This window comes from Notolabrus celidotus, chromosome 15, assembly GCF_009762535.1.
Source record: "Notolabrus celidotus isolate fNotCel1 chromosome 15, fNotCel1.pri, whole genome shotgun sequence".
NCBI classification, from domain to species: domain Eukaryota; kingdom Metazoa; phylum Chordata; class Actinopteri; order Labriformes; family Labridae; genus Notolabrus; species Notolabrus celidotus.
Window position 1 is genome coordinate 29,150,042 of NC_048286.1, and position 21,721 is coordinate 29,171,762.

Sequence of the window (21,721 nt, forward strand, 5' to 3'; positions counted from 1 at the left end):
ATATGGTAATATATAGCCAGTTTATGTGTGTTACCCAGGAAAGACATTTGGAAATCCAAAAATGGGGACATAAGTATTACTTGCATAAATATGCAAAGAAGCTTAGTAGACTGTAAAGTTATGCCCCAGTACATTGCGAGTGTATGCTGTAGAGCTAAAATACACAATGTTGTATTTTGTTGTATTTTTTCCCAGGTAGGAAAGTTTGAGGTGGCAGAATAAGCTGGGATCCAAAGGCACATCTCAAAAGCCCTCCTACATCACTGTCACAGCTGTATGCCCCAAGTCCACAACTGTAAATCTGCATCAGGCATAACATAATAACTTGAGGATGAGAATGGAGCTTAAACATCCATTAAAGTTACAGACTTTCACTTTTAACTGGGGCACAGATTCAGAGATGTACCATCTGTACCTGTCAAAACAGTATGTGTAATTCTGAAACAGAAGAAGTCTTTCTGTATCTTCTTACATTGAGCTTCACTGCGGCTGGCTACAACCTCATCTTTCAGAGCGGTCAATAATAGCTTTGATGCTTTGTCCCACTGTAGCTGATCGCTGACAAGGCCTGAAAGCTGCTGCCTGTTGGTTATAAACGAAGGTTGAGGACAAGTCGCTCTGCTGACCTGACAGGCTCATTGTGCGTTTTGTGGTGCATGATTTGCAGGGCCAGTCCAACACAGCAGGTCATCAAACACCCTGGCAGACATTTGAGAATTGTGCTGATGTTATTCATCATCCATTTCTCCTGTTGGCAGTGCGAGAGAAACATACTCATCATTGTCCTGACAGACTTGATTTAAGGGCTTCACCACTTATGTTGGCATCACTTGCCTTTTCAACTGGATCTCAGAATTAACATTACAGTAACTTGCTCAAGTGTTGCTATGTATTTTGTTTACATCCAGTGCATCTGGTAGCTGCATATGGCCTCGGGTCTCTGGTATGCCCCCTAGAGGTATCCTCCAGTAACACACATGTGATGGTTGTGTCCGGCAATGCAAATTTTAATAACAAGTACATCTTCAGGCTAAATGCCACACCTCCTTGCTTTTTGTCACACATGTTGACACTTTAAATCATAGACTATAAAAAGATAAACAACATTGCCGCCCACTGACTGGCTGCAGTACAGAACAGGAAGCCTGCCTCCGTCATGTTAACAAGTGGAACATATAAAACCCAAACACACGTCGAAGACATTCCTCTAGATCAGAGGTTCCCAAAGTGTGGGTTGGGACCCCCTGGGGGGGTCGCGAGACACTAATTTAGGGTCGCAAGATGTCTTCCAGTATTATTTTTCTTTATAAAACCATCTAAAGTTGCCTATATTACCCATTATTCTAAAAATATTGACAAAAATATTTAAATTTCAAATAAAATCTTGCAAAATTAAAAATGCTTCATTAAATTTCTGTCTTTTTTTACTGCCTAATGACTCCTAAGGTTAGGGTAAGTTAACAATGAATTAATAAAAGCATCAGTAGCAGCAAGTTAATTCACAGCACCACAGGAAATACAGCCAGGTGTGCATGTAGGTGCTTAATTTTCTGCAGAACAGCTAAATGAAGTATGAAACAACATTTAATCACTTCGAGGGGCATCACAAGTCTTTGGTACCTATATTTTGGGGGTCGTGGGCTGAGAAATTTGGGAACCCCTGCTCTAAAGGAAGGTTTCTGTGATTATAATTAACCCTTGTTATGCTGATTTATGTCCGAGTGTTCATCTTTCTGAGGAGTTTCTTTTTAATTGATTCATTAGTGCTTTGGGGTTAACGTGATGACTGACAGCTCTGTTGACAAATGGGACTCCTGCAGCTCTGTGTGCACCAGAAATGTAGCAAACTCATTAAACTTTCTATAACACAGTGCCTGCTTCTAACCAACACAAAAATATATTATGCTATAATCTGAAGGCTACTGTCCTGAACTTGTTGTTTTTTTTCAATTATCTTTTCATTTATTTTCAACATTTTATAACATACAAGACGAAAAACAAACACAAGAGAGGAAAGTCAAAAGAAGATGGAAAAAAAGAGGAAAAAATAAATAAACTAATAAATTAATAAATCAATACAAATAAAATAATAACAGCTTGTAAAACACAAATACATACATTATAATAAGTACAAATAATAAGTGCAAATACATATACCATGGTCATATTACATTGTCTTTTTTGTACTCAAAGTCTAAGCAAGGCCAACCATGCTGGGCAAATGTCAGAGGTCCATAAGCGGCTGCCAAACTTTTAGGAAAACATCCCCCTTGTTTTTCAGAGTGTGTGTGTGTTGTTCCAGACGTAAGCTTTCATTCAAAGTTTGTTTGAACAGGTTAAATGTAGGGGGGTCTGTGCTGATTCCACCTGAGAAGAATACATTTCTTTGCTATGTAGGATATTATAGCAATCCTCTTTGTGTGTTTGTGTTTGATCCAGTGTTTTTTTCAGTTCTGTACCAAAAAGATAACATATTGGTGTACAGTCCAGCGATTGAAGTTGTTTTTAATGAAATGTTTGATTTGTGTTTTGGTGTGTTTTTAAAAGGGCGGGTCAGCCGACCTCTAAATCTCAGACTCTGGCTTCAAAGACTTGTAAGAGATGCTAGCGCCTGCTGCAGGTGTATCATGGCTTCACTTTTGTACAACAGGAGAAGGTACTTACATGTCTTCAATCTCTATTAACAGTCAGTGTTTTATATAACTAGGTTTGCATGAACAAATGTCATGAAATGTGTTCTACATCAGATTAGGATTGTTCAGGGTTTTTAAACTCACATCAGTGAAATGCTGGAGTACATGTGTTATTGCTAGAGAAATGTATCCACATTCAAAATGCTCTATCTCATACCTTTAACCACTATTCTGTCCTGCTGCAACACTAAATTATCTCTAAAATAAAATATTAAGGTTAGCGATTAATTAAGATAGCTAAAAACATCACAACACCCCATGGCTGTCAGGCTCTTAAATGTATTACACACCTCTTTGTCCTCTGCTCAGCCCAGCAAACGCCTTCACCTCTTTACATTATTTAAAGCACAGAGGTATTTATCCACTCCCCCATCTTCTCTCTCTCTCTCTCTCTCTCTTTACTTTTTCTTTGTTCTTTTTGCCTTTCATCTCAGCTAACAACTCAACTTTCCCCCGCTTACATTTCTCATCACTCCTCTCCTTTTGTTGCCTCATCTCTCCCGTCAGCCGTAGATTCTCTTGTCTTTTTTCTGTCCCCATCTCTCCATCTACTTTTTCCATGTTCTTCCTCTCCTCTCCTGTCTCCTTTACTCCATCCTTTCCTCTCATCTCTATCGTTTCTCCTCCTCCCCTCCTGCTGTCTCCCCTCCTCTCACCCTCTGATGATTGCTGAGCACATTTCATTTGACATCAAGACAAAGGCCTGAGTACACATGTGGTTTCTCTGCAAGTCCTGTGTAATATGAAATATTAATGCCGGCATAATTTGGCTCCCTGGATGAGGGGCGGAGGTGGCTGCCGGTGGGGGCTTTATAATCACCAGTGACTGCCGTTTCCTTCCCCAAAGGATGGTAAGGCTGTCAGGATGGATTGAGAAACAGTAAAGATAACAACAACAGAGTGCTTACTGTTGGCGGCTCGCGTGGCCTATTTCTGTCTCAGTGTTTAATGGTTAGATTGGCTCATTGCCCGAGTTACTGAGGCAGCTCGTCCTGTCAGGCCTTTCAGAGTTAAAGGTGCAATGTGCAGCGTTTTTTCAGCCATCAACAGTCATGCTCAAATCAGTAGTGATAGACTGGTATAATTAGCATAAACAATTGGAAGGCTCTCTTGCACACCAGTGGTTTTTCTGGTCTCATATTTATAATAAACCGCCTTGCTGCAAAGATGTTTCTGCTCGTTCTTCCTTCACATCCCTTTACTCCACATTTACATTCCTGTAGAAGGAAGTCTTTCTGCATGTGATGTTTCCATAAATGACTAACGCCGCCTACCACGTGCTTTTGTGAGAAGCTAATCTATGTTACAGCATCTTTATTCTGATTCATGTCACACTAATTCTGACGTTATTACACAATGTTAGAGCAGCTTAAGTGTGCAGCAGTGAGGTTCAAAGTCTGCAAGGACCTTTAGAAGCAGTTTTCTGGATCGTCTGATATTTCTGTTCTCAGAAAGCACACAGGTCTAAAGTTTGAAAAGGAAGTTACTTTGTACTTTTAGCACTGCACACAATTATTCCTCTGTATGTGTTACCACCCACCGTTATTGAGAATGTACGATCTACCTACGATAAGGTGGACGAGCTAACCCAGCACCAGAGGGAATACTGGCATCATGCTAACAGAGCTAACACCGGATACCAACGCCACATTGGAAGGATTTCACCTGCTGTGGGTGGACAGGATGCAGGAGAGCAAGACTGAACAAACTGGTGAAGAAGGCCAGCTCAGTCCTGGACCCTGTGGAGGTGATGGCTGACAGGAGAATTATGGCCAAGCTGTCGTCTTTGATGGACATTTCTTCTCTATATATATTCTTGTGGAAATTCTTGTACTGTACACCTTCTTGTTTGCTGCTGTAACTCCATGAATTTCCCCGTTGTGGGACGAATAAAGGAGTATCTTATCTTATCTTAAGCCTCTAACGTATTTCTACTCAAATTAATTATAATGAGCAGGTGGTTATGAGAATTAGAACCCAGACAGAGTGAGCAGGACCCCATGCTCATTACTCAGCTACAAACTAAAAACTTAAACATGTTCACACAAAAAATAATTTGAAAGATGATGTTATTGATTTCTAAATTTTTTATTTATACAGCTTTAAAAAAAAAATAGACCCTCAAATTCCATGATTGGTGATGCTTCCATTGCAATAACCTATGTCAGCAGGACGAGTGATCTCCAGTCTTTTCTTTTCCACTCATAAGTAACATTAGATACTGTGAATACATCTGTTTACACAAAGCAACACAAAAGACTGTCATCATACCCCTGAACTCTGCTTCACCTGCTGTCTTGAATACATTGTACAACTGTAACTTCCTTTTTAATGACATATTCTGCCTCCTGAAACAAGCTTCCAGCAACTCTGAAACATTTCAGGGACAGTCTGTTCCAAACATTGACTTATAATTTTTAGGCGTGCCTGCATGATAAGGGCATATTTCATCTAATTTCAGATTAGACTCTCATATCAGGGAAAACAATGAAGGTTTCCTAAAGAAACAAAAGATGAAATCAAGACAGCTTGTTCTTGCCGGGCTCCAGAGAAAAGCATGAGAGAAGATGACATGAGTTGATCTTTAGTTTTGTTTTTGTCTTGACTTTCATGCCTTGTTTCCTCCTTCTGTGTTCTGTATAAGTTATCCAATGTCTTCCTTGTATTAGTGATCCATGTCTCCTGTTGTATTCTCTTGTTTATTCTCTTGTGTTTTAGTGTGGTCTGTTGTGTTTCCTGTTTTATTTTGTAGTTCTTGATCCCTGTTTTTCCAGTTTACTTCCTGTCCTTGTGTGTTTCCCTCCTATTGATGAACCTGATTTTTGTAACAGGGTGTGAGGTGAATTGGGAGGATACTGAGGGGATTAGATAGTTTGGATAAAGAGAAGTTAGGGTAAAGCGGTGTATAGGGAGTATATAAACGTGTGTGTGTGTTTGTGGTTTTGGTTAGGTTTTTGTTTTTTTGGTGTTTTTTTTTAGCTCACTGTTTGATCCACACTCCAGAGCAGAAGGGGGCGGTAATGCACCATTAAGCTGGATGCCAACCGCTGTAAAACATGAAAAAAGAAGAAGAAGAAGAAGATTAACCTGATTAGTTTCACCTGTGTCCTGTGTTCCACACATGTGTTGATCACTTGTGTATTCAGTTTCTCTGCTTCCCCTGTCCTGTGTTGGATCATTGTACTCCTTCCTTGCATTCATCGTATGTTTCTTTATCCTCATGTTTTCTTTTGGATTTAGTTTCTTAAACATTGTAGTAAGTTTTGTTTGTACCTTTTGTTCTTTAGTTATTAAATCTTTATTTTTCTGCTTCTGTTATTCCCAATGTGACAGAAAAGAAGTCAAGCTATATAGAGATTTTATTTTGAAGGGTTCTTTGGGGGGTTCATAGGTAGGGTAGCTGAAGAGAGAAAAGACATATCAGGAGGAAACAGATTCCAGTTGACAGAGGGACCTGCAGCAAAGGTCAGAGGTCAGAACTCACAGCCACTATAGGACAGGGACTACGGCCTCTGTGTATGGCGCGTGTGCTTTAACCATTAAACCAGTGTCTCATATAGAAATGCTTTTTGATATTGCAAAACACAAACATGTGTCCTTATGCATATAGAAAACTCCAACCTAAGTCCACCCAAATCTAAAATATTGAACATGTGAAGCATAATTATGTGTTGCATCATGTTTCACCTGCAGGCGTCTGACACCTGTCCACCTCTCTCTCGCTCTTTTAATATTAATTACGACGTCTTGTCAAACCAGCAGAGGCACTGTTGTGTGTGTGAGCATAAAGCATCAAGCTTCCCCATATCATTATCAAACACGCTATACAACTCAGTGTGTGTGTGTGTGTGTGTGTGTGCACATCGCTTTGATGCCAAAGTTTTGTTCCGTCTCTCATGAGAACCAGCCTAATACACCCTCCTTTTCCCTGCACCGCTATCTCTCCCTCTTCAACACACACACACACACACACACACACACACACACACACACACACACACACACACACACACACACACACACACACACACTCCTGCTGGGTGACACAGTGCACACAAACAAACAGACAAGGTCACTTTTTGTCTTTCACATGTTTAATTCCCTCTATATGATTTTTCTTTCACTTTCTCCCTCTCACACTTAAATACACACATCGTTCTCTCTCACACGCATACACAGACTCCCTCTCTCACACACACACACACACACACATAGGCTCTAGTTGCATCACTGGTGAATTACCATGCCGTTCCGCGTTATTAAACATGACACTCGGCCCAGATAATGGAGCCTTTCTTCATCTCAATTTGGAAGGCTAATCTTATTGCTTTGATTAGCAGCAGCTTCATTTGCATATCAAGGCTTCCCCTCCTTTAATTCCTCCATCGCAAATCCCCTCTTTATAGCTGTAGATAAAAGGAATCTATCTATATGTATCTTTCTTTAGAATCTTTTCTTCTTTTCCCTCTTCCCCCTCTCTCGCTCTTCGTTAACTCCTTGTTCATATTCTTGTTTTTCCTCTTGTTTAGTCATCTTCACCACCAGCTCAGCATAGTCCTCTTTATTTCGTTCTTTCTGTCTTCATGCACATTACAAGATGCCACCTCATAAAAACAGAATAGAGGCAGGAGGATCTGAGCGTTAGGTAATGGCCGGTTACTATTCCTGGTTACTGATTGTCCAAGGAGGATTCACACTCGAGGAACCGAGGTCAGACAAAAAGTGAATGTTTCAGCAAAAGTTTGAATTACAGCCGGCTATTAAAGTTAGCCTCAAGGTTACAACAGCGACAATAAACCTCTACAGCTGCACTTTGCCCGCTCTGAGTGGTTCTATTCAGTCAGACCTTGACCTTGAAACAAATAAATAAACTGAGACAGTGATTGGCTTTTTCATTCAGTCCATGACAGTCTGTGTAAAATTGAGTTCTGGACACAGACAAACACTTGCCTGGTATTTACAATAAATTCTGACATGTGCATAACTCTACCATGAGGCTGCACAGAGTGTCTCTGCTTGGACCAAACACTACACCACTCCTGAACAGTGTCTTCCTCTACATGAGTGATATGAATGGTATATGTGTTGTAACATTAAATGGACCTTAAAGGCAGAGACCAGCTCAGGCTATTTGCACACTAGACCATTTAAAGACAGATTTAGGAATGATATGCCACCCCAACGATCGTGGGGGCTCGGCCTGATTTGGGGCTCATTGCAACCTTTTATTTGTCCAAATAACTTCCAAGTGTGATGTGTCAACACGCTTTTTTTTACTTGTCCAGACCGGGTCAGAGCCTCCCCGATCTTGGATCATAAATATCAAACATGTTTAAAGTTGTATTTTGTGCCTTTATGGATAGGACAGCTGAAGAGAGACAGGAAACGTGGGGAGTGGAGAGTGGGGGAGGACATGTAGTAAATGGTCAAGGCTGGAATCGAACCTGCTACCTCTGTGACGAGGTCTATAGCCTCTGTATGTGGGGTGCTTAGACCGCTAGGCCATCAGCACCCCAATATCAAACATATCACACAATATTTACAATGCCAGGTTGGACTGCCTCTGACGGAATACCCACAATAACCAATGAGAGGATCAGATCTTAAAGCGCCACCAGCCGGATGTTTCCTGCTTTTACAGCTACGAGCATGGCAGTGAACGTAAACACAATCGTAGGCAAGGCGAGGCAAGGCGAGGCAAGGCGAGGCAAGGCGAGGCAAGGCGAGGCAAGGCAGCTTTATTTGTATAGCGCATTTCATACACGAGGGCAACTCAATGTGCTTTACATTAAAACATTAAAAGCATTGGAGACATTCAGACAGGCATAAAGGAACACAATTAAAATGACAAATATGATAAAACAGAAAAGAAAAGGAAAATTAGAAATATATAAAAAATTACATGTGGGTTAAAATGAGCTAAGATATCAATCGTACCCCGAGTCAAGTGGAATATTGAAAAAGAAGACCAGCTTGTGGCATTAATGACCTGTGTTATTTATTTTCTGAGAGAATACCAACAGGACAGCAGACTGACAACATCAATCCCCTCCGTGTTTGTTTATCTTCTAAAGTCCTGTTTGATCACACAAGCTTCTGTGAGATCTCATGTGCTGCATGTGTAAATCGTTACTACAAACATTAAGTGTGTGGTCTAGCGGTCTTAAAGAATCGTCTAGTGTGTGTTCAGAGGATTGTGATGTTAAAAATCAGTCAGCACTGTCCTCATGTGTGTGTGCTCTCTCACGGTTTTTGAATTGGTTGAGATCTAAAGGTTGTTTAGTGTGTAGCTAGGTTTTCTGGAAGGACTACAGTGCTGTTTATTTGTCACTTGCACACTTAGAAAAACTTTTATGTACATGATGTACATTGTATAATGTGCATGGTTGTTACATCTGTGTTTGGCATCACCAGACTGTTAAAGAGAGGGAGAGTTTTCTGGGGTATCAGAAAAAGGGCCTACAGATGCGTGCAGCGGCCTCATCTGTAGTAGACCACTCCGCCTGGTTCAGGTGGTCTCACCACCTCGAAGTCCACCTTATCCTGGATCTTGTTACGGTCACGAGCTGCATGGTCCCGCAGGTACACTCGCTGACCTGCCGCCAACGGTTCCTCCAGCACCCCTCGATCATGTCGCTCCTTCTGCCGCCTCACCGCAGCCTCCATTTGGTCCTTGGCAGAGTCAAAAGCAACATCCAGCCACCAGCGATGGTACTCAGCAACCCCATCATCTTATAGCCCAAATCTACAGATTGATAAGTGAAATAAACAGATGTGTATGTAAAAGAAAACAAAATTTTGTGTGCTACTTTTTTTTAGGCTGCATAAACATTACACAGAAGTGACAGCGTGGACAAAGGAGACACCAGACAGAGTGATGAAGCAGCAGCGGGATTATAGCAAATTGAAAATGTGTGAATATATTGATACCATGTCACATTAAAATAAATGAGAAAAAAAACACACAAAATGAAAATAATGACCTCCATCTCCGACGGAAAATAACGAAACTCACAAAAAGGAGATGAGTGAGAGAGAGAGAGAGAGAGAGAGAGAGAGAGAGAGAGAGAGAGAGAGAGAGAGAGAGAGAGAGAGAGTGGCAGAGCGAGGTAGAGTAGTGTGCCGCTGCAGTGAGGAATGATGCATGCATATGCCAGGTTGAGCTGTAAGCGCATATCTGTCGCTGCCTAGCTGGTTTGCCAGTCTTATGACATATATTCCATGTAGAGGTTTAGAAACACCCATTTGATTGGTATCATCATAAAAAAGATCCACAGTGGGCGCCAACATCTTCACAACGGCATTAACAAAGTAAGAATGATTGTGTTGAGGTGTGTAAGAGAGTCTCACTAACAAGGATCACGCCACATGAGGAGATAAGTTTGAACATATAGTTATTTATTGTGCGTAGTGTGGCCCAGCAGAAGGAGACTCAGGATGGGGGTTCCGTCTCAGTGTTATCCTGCCAAGCTGATCTTGACCCCAGGCTGTACCTAGTTTTAGACAAGGGACAAGTTGAGTAGAAGGGGATAAGTAAAAAAGGTTGATTGGAGTAGAGAAAGATGAGGAAGGGTGGGTTGAAGAATCACAGACAAACGGTTAAAGTTGGCTGGCTATGTTTAATTAAGTAGGCTTGTCAGGTGATTGAGGGCGTGGTTTAGGCGTGGTCCTGCTCCTGAATTTAAGTTAACACCTTAACTTCATTTGTTCTCAATACTTTGGTTGTGTGAGATACATGAAAACACTTGGTTGTTCGATGTGCAATGACAATGAATATAAAAAACTGTACTGTAATTTCCTTCTTATAAAAGCACCAGGTTAATCTATGTAAATACACCATAATGTAGTACTTCACTATATTTTGAATCAGACAATCATCGTATTCACAGTAACTGTTAACTACAGGGTGATGTCATTGAGAGCAGTGGACTTCTTTTTTCATCAAATGTATTGAATAGAAAGTATCAAAACAGGAATATTCAAGCATCTCATGAGGTAAGTAAATACAGCACATCAGTATTTGAACTGAGTGACATTTCCTCACTGTCTTACATCAGAGTCAAGATGCTGATTTGAATCTTTGTGAAAGTTGAGTTAAATATTCATCCACAGAGGGTACACTCATAAGTTAATGACTGCAGCATTTTCAGAAAATACAACACTCATGTGACGACCGCGGGAGGACATCTGCATTACGGATCATATAGCAGCTATATGACAGAGGAAATAAATGAGGTCATGGGAGTCAAAGGTCAGCCAATAGCACATCACATTGTTGAACAGTGAGCTGATGTAACACATATAGAAGAGTTGCAGCGAGGGGAAACCAGCACGTTAAATGTGATGAGAAGTGGCTTTTTTAAACTGCATTTGTGCACTTCAGCACACTGACCTCCTGTGTGAGTGTGTGTCACAGCATGTGTGTGTGTGTGTGTATGTGTGAGTGAGACAGTAAAAAGAGATAGTGGGTGTCTTTTATAGGATGTTGGCCAATATGATGTTTTATGTTTCTATAAAGAGCTCCAAGGCCGAGCTGACTTTTCATGGTTCAGAAACACGATCAGTGCTCGGTGAAAATGGCTGTATTGTGTGAGATCGAAGTTAAGTGCAGCATCAAAAGCTTTTACCTATTCACACTTTGTCAGAAATGAAAGCCTGAGGTGCTTCAGTCATGTAGTCACCTTAATGGACAATTTTCAGCCAGCGATGTGTACAAGCGGCATTATTCGGTAATTCTGTTAACAGTGTGGCCCCGAACTGTGGTTTACTTCAAGGATTATTTAAGGCGTGCTTGTTTTGACTCAATTTTGTTGTTTTTATTCAATTTGCTGCAACAAATGGACTGTCAGCGCCCACACAGATGTCAGCAGCACTATTCGGTGCAGATGCAGTATGTCAGGAAACATTCATGATGCCCCAGAATGATCTCTGTAAAATGCAGTGAGCCAAAATGTCCTTCTATGGCTGCAAATGCATGCATCTGTCTATTCTGACTCAGTTAGTCACATTGAGCTCTTTGGGAGGCGGGACGTGTGTTGCAGTCAGTCCGTGTTTTGTCGTTGTTTTTCTTATCTCTAAGGCAACCAGTGGTTTTTTTTTTTACCAAATAAAAATTGTGCACGATGGACTTTGAGGTGTAGTAACAGGAGAGTCAAAGTTCAAGGCACATTATGGTGAAGTAATATAGCCCAACTGTGTGCAGACTTCAAAACTAATACGTGTATCAGCAGTTTGAGTATCTTTATGAATATGCATGCAAAGTCAAGTCACCTTTATTTATAAAGAACATTTAAAAACCCAGTAAAGTGCTGTGCAATACATACATTAAAAATAAAACACAATGTGAGACCAAATCAAACAATTATTTAAAAAAGAGACAAACAACAACAAGGAATTGAAACCTATTCAGAGCAAGAGGACTCAAATGCTAAAATTTAAGTGTGTTTTGAGGCGAGTCTTAAAGGTGTCAACAGAGGGGATGGCCCTGATTGAGGAGGGGAGGCTGTTCCAAAGATGCGAGGCCTTTACACTAAAAGCGCGGTTGATTTGATATTTTTGATTTGATGACTTTATTTCGAACATGTAAAAGTAAAAATACAATTAAAAAAAAACAGAAAAGAAGAAAAAAGCACAAACACACAAACACACAAGAAAAAAATAAAATTAAAAGAAACAGTTTTACAAAAGAAACAAAATCAATATTAGCAAGCAGTGAAAAAATGTACTTACATGTGCGAAAAGGAGTAGGAAGAAGTTAAAATTTATCTAATCCTACCCCCTCTATTCACTATTTTCTGCTATTATATGAGTGCAATCCCACAAGTGAAATCTTCATATATTATCCTCATATTTATGCTAACAAACAAAAGTAAACCCCATGTGATTATATACACTTGTCTTCCTCCTTGTACCTTATGAAAATCATTTCTTTGTACTTCTTCTTGAATTGAATTATGTTCAGACAATTGCTTTAGTTCCATACTGAGACTATTCCATAGTTTAACACCACAGACTGAAATACAAAAGCTTTTCCTCGTGGTCCGAACACTCATCATCTTTAATCTCAACTTCCCTCTGAAGTTAGAACCCCCCTCTCTTTCACAGAATAATCTTTGAATATTTCCTGGAAGGAGATTTCTGCTAGCCTTGGAAACAATTTGTGCAGTTTTACAATCTATGAGGTCAAATAATTTCAATGTTTTTGATTTGAGGATTAATTAATGTGTGTTCGCGGAAATCAACATTGTGAACTATTCTGATAGCTCTTTTCTGTAGGACTGACAGTGGTTGCAGGGAGCTTTTATAGGTGTTTCCCCACACCTCAGCACAGTAACTGAGATATGGTAAGATCAGTGAACAGTAGAGAATAAGAAGTGATCTATGATCCAGAATGTGCTTGGCTTTGGCGAGAACTGAAATGCTTCTTGACAGCTTGGATTGGACGTGTTTAATGTGAGGTTTCCAGCAAAGTTTTCCATCTATTATTACACCAAGGAATTTGTGTTCATGTACGCTTTCCATGTTGACCCCCCCCCCCGCCCCCCCCCCAATATTGGGTTGCAATGGTTGCCCTTCAGTCTATATTTTGACTGGGAAGACCCATGCTAGAAGACCTCAGAGGCCTGGAGGTTTTGTAAGGGCTCAGGAGGTCAGTTATATAGGGTGGGGCCAGACCATTCAGAGCTTTAAAAATAAAAAGCAAAACCTGAAGCGAACTAGAAGCCTGTGGAGGGAAGCCAAGAAGGGGCTGATGTGATCCCTCATCCTGGAACCAGTCAGAAGCCTGGCTGCAGCATTTTGGACTAACTGCAGGCGGGACAAGGATAACTGACTGATTCCAAAATACAGGGAGTTACAGTAGTCAAGGCGGGCCGATACAAAAAAAAGCATGCATTGACTAATTCTAAAGAACTGTTTTTTAACTTTGAGATGGTTCTAAGCTGGAAGAAACTATTTTGCACCACTGAATTTACCTGTGAATCAAAAGTGAGGACTGAGTCGAAAATGAATCCAAGGTTCTTAACAGATAACATTATACACATTAAATTTTACAACTACAACAAACTTGTTAAAAGATGAGCCAACACATAAGTGTAAACTACTGCAGTACAACAAGTGACCACACAAGGCTCACTAAAAGCCAAGGAAGCCCCATTGGCACCCGTGTTAAAAGCCCATTTTTACAGCAATACAAAAAAGCATGTTGATTTAAAAAGACAGTTTTTGTCTGATGTGGCTCATTTATTCAAACTTTTATATTTATCTGTGAAGATTATAGTAAAGTATTAGAGTCATACATATTTTTGCTTAATAAGGGACATGGCTGAGTTGACTGAGAGGTTGGCACTGTTGGACACTAGGCCTGTTTTATTTGTTGACTGAAAGTTATGGAAACAAGAAAGTGATGTGGACAACTGTGGATTTGAGCTCTACATTACAAAAGATCTCTATGTTTGAACACATTTTTTTTTGTATCCTTATCTTACTTGTTAAATGCTTTTTCTGCCACTGATCCTTCTAGACCTTATATCACATCTGTAGAGTTAGCCATACCTGAAAAATGGTGGCTTTTAGGTAGCAAGAGAAAATATAAAAGTATCAAAGCATTATATTGAAGGAGACTCACTGAGAAGAATGGGAAGTGAATCATTTTACCTTGTGTTCATAGCTGGTGCTGCAGCCTTCCCCAGACGAATTAAAGCCCCCTTGCATGGTCAAAATGTTTTAGAAACATCTGTTTTTTGTTTGTTTGTTTGTTTATTCCTGTGCTTTTATGACATTACACCTTTATTCAGAATGAAAATGGACACAGATGGAAACTGCTGCATGCTATTACCCATTCTCTCATCCCAGAGGACCACAGGTTGGAATTGCAGCCACGCCGCGTACTTCAGAGACCATAGCTTCTGTACGTGGGGTGTATGATATAACCACTAAGCTTAACCGACACCCCACGAGACAAGGTCTTAAGTCCTAAACTCAGTGTGTGAAGTGTGCAAGAAAATGTTAAAAACACAGGGAGATCATGCTTTTGAGTACTAAGTAGCTTTCCAGCCATCACTTCAACTGTTTTATATGACAATGTGTAAATGTTTTAATGGTGTCTATCTTTCTGTATCGTAGCCTACCTGCAGTTTATCTTATTTTTGTCTTTATTCAACTTGGTTTTATTTGTGAAGCATTTCGTTTCTGGTGTCAGTGAAAGTAGCTTTTATATAACCTTTATTAGCCTGTGTTTAAAAGCAGTTGTGGAAGAAATGAGTACCAACAAAAGGCTGGACCAGACTGTGCTGGTCTGTTTTTTTTTTTGATAGAATTTCTAGACAGCCAAGAAACAAACATTGAAAAACTGTTTGCCTCAAACAAATTTGTAAAATATCATTTTGATACAGTTACAGAAGGAGAATGTGCCAAAAAATAACTAAATGAATCAGTAGTTAGATCTCTAGATTGTCAGTATTGAGTGGAGTATATGTGCATACTTTTTTTTTATTGTCTGCATTATCTGCAAACCTAAAATCAAAGAATATGAAACTTTTACTGCCCCTCAAGTTCTGGGATTGACTTCTGAATCCACTCTGATGCTGCTACACCACTTATAATAATACAACATATTCTGTGGTTTTTAAAAAAGTTACCAAACTTATAAAAGGCTTCAATGATTCATGCCAGGTTTCATCATGCCTGTTTTTATTTTAGTGCCATTGTCTGGATAAAGACCTTGAGTTATCTTTTTACAGATCACATCATTCACAAAGTCAGATAACAATCTACTTCAAAAAGGAGGATTGTATTTTCAAACAGAGCTTTTTTATTTGATTTCAAACTGTACGGCAGTAAAAGTGGAGTGTGCGTCCATAAAGGCGCTGCAGGAGAGTTCATTGACCTGAAGGTGAGGAACCAGCTCGCACTGATGAGCCGTCAGCGATTTACTCACTGCTCAGGAGCTCCATAAACGCCCGTTTATTCAGGTTATTGCCCTCTCCCTGTTAGCCCGTTGTAGTCATCATCTGCTGCTTTAATTGCTCTCCTGTGTCATCACATGCAGATGAGGGAGGTGGCCAGAGCTGTACTGTAAGTATAAAAACAGGGAGCAGAGGGGTCTCAGTACCTTGCTCTTCCCTCAGCTTGCCTCAGCATCTCCACTCGCACACCTCCGACCCACCAACTACAACCAAAATGGCCTTCGCCGGAAAATGGGAAACTGAGACTCAGGAGGGATACGATGCATTCTGCAAGCTGCTTGGTGAGGAGGAACAACTTTAAAACCTTTCAAAGTCTAAAAACAAAGACCACTTTACCTCAAAACTTTCACATTTATGAGGTTCAGGACAAATATTGTGCTTTTATAACCTCACAGTCCTTTTCTCTCCTCACTTCAGGTATCCCCGATGACATCATCGAGAAGGGCCGTGACTACAAACTGATCACAGAGGTCACCCAGGAGGGAAACACCTTCTCCTGGACCCAGATCTACCCTACAAACGCTACAGTCACCAACAAGTTCACCATTGGCCAGGAGAGCGACATGGAGACCATCGGAGGAAAGAAGTTCAAGGTAAGAAGCAAAGGATCCAGAGCTTTTTCTTCACCTTTATTTCCTAACGAAAATAAAGAAAAATATGATCCACATCAGAGAGGAGGGAGGTTTCTGATCAGATATGTCCTGTGGTTTTTTATTTAGGCCACCGTGCAAATGGAGGGAGGCAAGCTGAGCGTGGCCTTCCCCAAGTACAATCATACCTCTGAGATCAGCGGAGGAAAGCTTGTCGAGGCAAGTGCTCACAGTACTCATCTTTTCAAGTACACAGCAGAGACTAAGTCATTGAATGTTGTATTTCTACAAAGGTGCATGCTAAAGAGAAAAACAGACTCTAGCGTTGAACAGTGTAAATAAATGTAGAGTAAGAATTAACCTGTTTGAAATTAATCACTCACTTCTTTTTCATGATGTAGAAAGTATGAAAGTATGAAATTCACTCAGTTCTGAAAATGAAGAAAATAAAAACAATATTTGTCACAACAAGGTTGAAATAATATTTAATGACAGTTGAATAAGATTTTAAACACTTTCTGGGTCAAACTTGTGAAAAATGTATTTTGGTATTTTGACTGTTTCATTGGAGGTATTAGTCATAAGTCAAAATATATGCAATCATTGCAACATCGTTTGTTTTAACCACTTCTCATACAGTGCTATAAATAGCTAATTAATGTCTCTTGTGAAAATATACCAATGTTATAAAAACAAACTGGAAAAGACATTTCTAGCTCTTATAATAACTCATCTTTCTCTGTTTCCTGTAGACCTCCAAAGCTGGCTCTGTTGTGCTGATCAGAACCAGCAAGAAGATCTAACTGGTGCCTGACCTTTGACCTCTCAAACAGTTACAATGGAGACCTCAGACCTACAGCCAATGCGTGAATAAACTAAGACTATGAAACAAACATGAACATGTGTTTTTGTCTTCACTTTCTGGTGTGTGCTTGTGTAAGATGATGTTTTAAAGATAATGTTTGATCTGAAGATGTTCAGTCAAAATGAAAGAGAGAGAGAGAGAGGGAGAGAGAGAGAGAGAGAGAGAGAGAGAGAGAGAGAGAGAGAGAGAGAGAGAGAGAGAGAGAGAGAGAAAAGGAAAGACGGGAAAGCTTTGGTTAATGCTGCAGATTTAAAGGAAACAGAGGACCCAGCTCTGCAGGGATTGGCAGCAGGAGATGTGTTAAAGCATGTTTCTCTTACAATATCTTCAACTCAAATGAGTTAACCTGTGGACCTCATGAAAGGCTTTCTAAACCCTCTTTAAGTCTCAAAGGTAAGAAGCTGCTCATGTGTTTCTCATGACAAAGTCCAACTTGACCTGAAGGTGAGGAACCAGCTCGCACTGATGAGCCGTCAGCGATTTACTCACTGCTCAGGAGCTCCATAAACGCCCGTTTATTCAGGTTATTGCCCTCTCCCTGTTAGCCCGTTGTAGTCATCATCTGCTGCTGTAATTGCTCTCCTGTGTCATCACATGTAGATGAGGGAGGTGGCCAGAGCTGTACTGTAAGTATAAAAACAGGGAGCAGAGGGGTCTCAGTACCTTGCTCTTCCCTCAGCTTGCCTCAGCATCTCCACTCGCACACCTCCAACCCACCAACTACAACCAAAATGGCCTTCGCCGGAAAATGGGAAACTGAGACTCAGGAGGGATATGATGCATTCTGCAAGCTGCTTGGTGAGGAAGAACAACTTTAAAGCCTTTCAAAGTCTAAAAACAAAGACCACTTTACCTCAAAACTTTCACATTTATGAGGTTCAGGACAAATATTGTGCTTTTATAACCTCACAGTCCTTTTCTCTCCTCACTTCAGGTATCCCCGATGACATCATCGAGAAGGGCCGTGACTACAAACTGATCACAGAGGTCACCCAGGAGGGAAACACCTTCTCCTGGACACAGATCTACCCTACAAACGCTACAGTCACCAACAAGTTCACCATTGGCCAGGAGAGCGACATGGAGACCATCGGAGGAAAGAAGTTCAAGGTAAGAAGCAAAGGATCCAGAGCTTTTTCTTCACCTTTATTTCCTAACGAAAATAAAGAAAAATATGATCCACATCAGAGAGGAGGGAGGTTTCTGATCAGATATGTCCTGTGGTTTTTTATTTAGGCCACCGTGCAAATGGAGGGAGGCAAGCTGAGCGTGGCCTTCCCCAAGTACAATCATACCTCTGAGATCAGCGGAGGAAAGCTTGTCGAGGCAAGTGCTCACAGTACTCATCTTTTCAAGTACACAGCAGAGACTAAGTCATTGAATGTTGTATTTCTACAAAGGTGCATGCTAAAGAGAAAAACAGACTCTAGCGTTGAACAGTGTAAATAAATGTAGAGTAAGAATTAACCTGTTTGAAATTAATCACTCACTTCTTTTTCATGATGTAGAAAGTATGAAAGTATGAAATTCACTCAGTTCTGAAAATGAAGAAAATAAAAACAATATTTGTCACAACAAGGTTGAAATAATATTTAATGACAGTTGAATAAGATTTTAAACACTTTCTGGGTCAAACTTGTGAAAAATGTATTTTGGTATTTTGACTGTTTCATTGGAGGTATTAGTCATAAGTCAAAATATATGCAATCATTGCAACATCGTTTGTTTTAACCACTTCTCATACAGTGCTATAAATAGCTAATTAATGTCTCTTGTGAAAATATACCAATGTTATAAAAACAAACTGGAAAAGACATTTCTAGCTCTTATAATAACTCATCTTTCTCTGTTTCCTGTAGACCTCCAAAGCTGGCTCTGTTGTGCTGATCAGAACCAGCAAGAAGATCTAACTGGTGCCTGACCTTTGACCTCTCAAACAGTTACAATGGAGACCTCAGACCTACAGCCAATGCGTGAATAAACTAAGACTATGAAACAAACATGAACATGTGTTTTTGTCTTCACTTTCTGGTGTGTGCTTGTGTAAGATGATGTTTTAAAGATAATGTTTGATCTGAAGATGTTCAGTCAAAATGAAAGAGAGAGAGAGAGAGGGAGAGAGAGAGAGAGAGAGAGAGAGAGAGAGAGAGAGAGAGAGAGAGAGAGAGAGAGAGAGAGAGAGAGAGAGAGAGAAAAGGAAAGACGGGAAAGCTTTGGTTAATGCTGCAGATTTAAAGGAAACAGAGGACCCAGCTCTGCAGGGATTGGCAGCAGGAGATGTGTTAAAGCATGTTTCTCTTACAATATCTTCAACTCAAATGAGTTAACCTGTGGACCTCATGAAAGGCTTTCTAAACCCTCTTTAAGTCTCAAAGGTAAGAAGCTGCTCATGTGTTTCTCATGACAAAGTCCAACTACCGATGGCATATAAAACAACATGAAAATAAGTATTATTTTGAAGAAAAACAAGAGATGCTTCACTCCAATATACTTTTTGCATCCATTTGAAACGTAAGGGGGATTTTCTGAGCTTTTACACTCATGAAACAAAAGCCTGGGTTAAATTTAATTGTAAAAGACAGTACCTTTAAATAATGTTAAAAAAAAGACATAGCTTTATTGCATTAGTCTGACTAGAACTGGACTTAAAAAAAACAACAATTTCTCAAAGTCAGTCTAACAAAACGAGATAATGCTGTGGGGATTCATTATCTCATGCTTGTTTATGCCCCAAACTGGTTTTACTATACTGTGTGTAAACGCACACAATCTCCCCGCCGTGAGGTCCATGTGTGAATGACAAGTTCCTGAAAACATCAGGGCCTGGAATTCTTTAGATAACCAGAAAACATTCAGAGTTCATGTGTGAAAAGGGCTTTACAAAGTCCACAGAGACACTTAAATATCTCATTTCACAGAGTGCTGCGGTCTCCTCGTCTTCCCATCTTTATGCTGAGTGGCCCTAAAGACAACAGACCTCAGGACCGTGGGTTCATTTCACTACCTGAAGACTTCTGAGAATAAAAACTCCTTCAAAACACATTTGCAGGTGGTGTACATGTTTTTTTATTCTGTGATGAATAACCCCTCCAAATTAATTTGTCTTCAAAGACAACACAAAGCTAGACAGATCGATTATGGCTCAGGACTTCTACCTTCGTCTGAGTGCTTCTCTGCTGCAGTGCACTCAGTGCTGCCACTGCTGGACAGAAGCTGTACTGTAGCAAACTATGGAGATCTACATGACTTTGTCATCATGCACATTTGAGACACATGCTCATTCCTTGTACTTGGCTACTTTAGAAATTACTGGAGCATAGAGTTGAGTCTTGCTTCATTATCTTCTTCCTCAACCTTTCCCTCTGCGGTTGTTTTTCTTTTCATTTTTTGTCCTTTACTCAGTTCCCCCGATCCCTTCTCTGTCCTCTCCTCTCATGTCCTCTCTCTTCCTCTCCTCCTTGTCTCTCTCCATATCCCCCCCATTTCTCTGTGGCTCCCAGCCAAGCAAATAATCAGTTAATTAACCAGCTCAGTCCCAGGATCATTGTAGCAGCTCTCAGAGGAGCACTGTAAAGGCTCTTGTGTCTCTAAATTTACGGCTTCATTAAGTGGACTGGAGTAAGGTACAAATCTTTTGAATAAAATTGCCAGACTGCAGCCTCAGTGCATATGTGAGTGCATGTGCAGTGGCCTTGACTGGAGAGCTGGTGACTCAATAGCTCCCTAATGAAAACAGAATCTGTGTCTTTTGCCTCTGAGGTGGCGATTGTTTTGGTGTAATAACGAGACGTGCTCTCTTGCCGGCACCGATGCAATCAAGATCTCGCACTCCTGGAAAATTAGGGTTGGAAGGCAACAAGCAAAGGTGTCATTTGAGCATGTTTGTGTAGCTCGGCGCTGGTGCAATCACTCCGCAATATCACTTCCTTTGTCCTCGCAGACAAACAGGCCTAATTGGCTATTTCCAAGGCTACTGTTTCTGATTGGCCATTCTGCCTCTTTCTGATTGGTCTCCATCCAGGCAGCCAGAAGTGGAGACAAAATGGCTTGTTAACATCTCTATGCTGTGTGTCTCTTTCTTTTTTTAGAGCAAGCCCAAACCATGACCTTGCATCCTCTGAAACTAACTACAGCTAAGTCTATGCATGTTTCTATGGAACATTTTTGGGCCAAGTTGTCTGTTGTACTTGTGGATGCCTGGTGGAATGAGTGGAGAGGGTGGACAGTAATGCAGGATTTTGGTTTTTTAGAAGAAGAAACTTCATTCAGACAAAAAACTAAAAACATTTGATATCTTCACAAAGTTCCTCTGCAGTTAAAACATGACATATAGACCATAACAAAAGGCTTCCAACACAGATTCACTTACAAATTCAGGCCCACCAGTGTGCTGGTTTCTCACACCGTTTACACCCTGTTACCTGCTGTCTTGGACCAATCAAGGAGGAGCTCTGTAATAATTGCCTCTTGAACCAGGCGGAATCAATCTCCTCTCACCTGGGGCCAAACAAGACCCAATCATGATCAAAGAACAGTTTTCAAAATGTACCTTCTCAGAAGATAATCAAAGCGTACATGTTTTTAAGAAAGTAAGAACATTTCATTTTT

At 40.5% G+C, this 21,721-nt stretch overlaps 2 protein-coding genes across 2 annotated transcripts; both read left to right on the forward strand.

Annotated features, from left to right (window-relative positions):
- Positions 1-15,794: 15,794 nt before the first annotated feature.
- On the forward strand, positions 15,795-17,147 carry LOC117826299 (gastrotropin-like). The gene is made up of 4 exons (XM_034702250.1): positions 15,795-15,939; positions 16,076-16,251; positions 16,378-16,467; positions 17,001-17,147. Exons 1-4 carry the CDS (start codon positions 15,873-15,875, stop codon positions 17,049-17,051), a joined length of 384 nt encoding a protein of 127 aa, XP_034558141.1. The 5' UTR covers positions 15,795-15,872; the 3' UTR covers positions 17,052-17,147.
- A 620-nt stretch (positions 17,148-17,767) lies between these two features.
- Positions 17,768-19,119, forward strand: LOC117826300 (gastrotropin-like). Its single transcript, XM_034702252.1, has 4 exons — positions 17,768-17,911; positions 18,048-18,223; positions 18,350-18,439; positions 18,973-19,119. Exons 1-4 carry the CDS (start codon positions 17,845-17,847, stop codon positions 19,021-19,023), a joined length of 384 nt encoding a protein of 127 aa, XP_034558143.1. The 5' UTR covers positions 17,768-17,844; the 3' UTR covers positions 19,024-19,119.
- Positions 19,120-21,721: the final 2,602 nt, after the last annotated feature.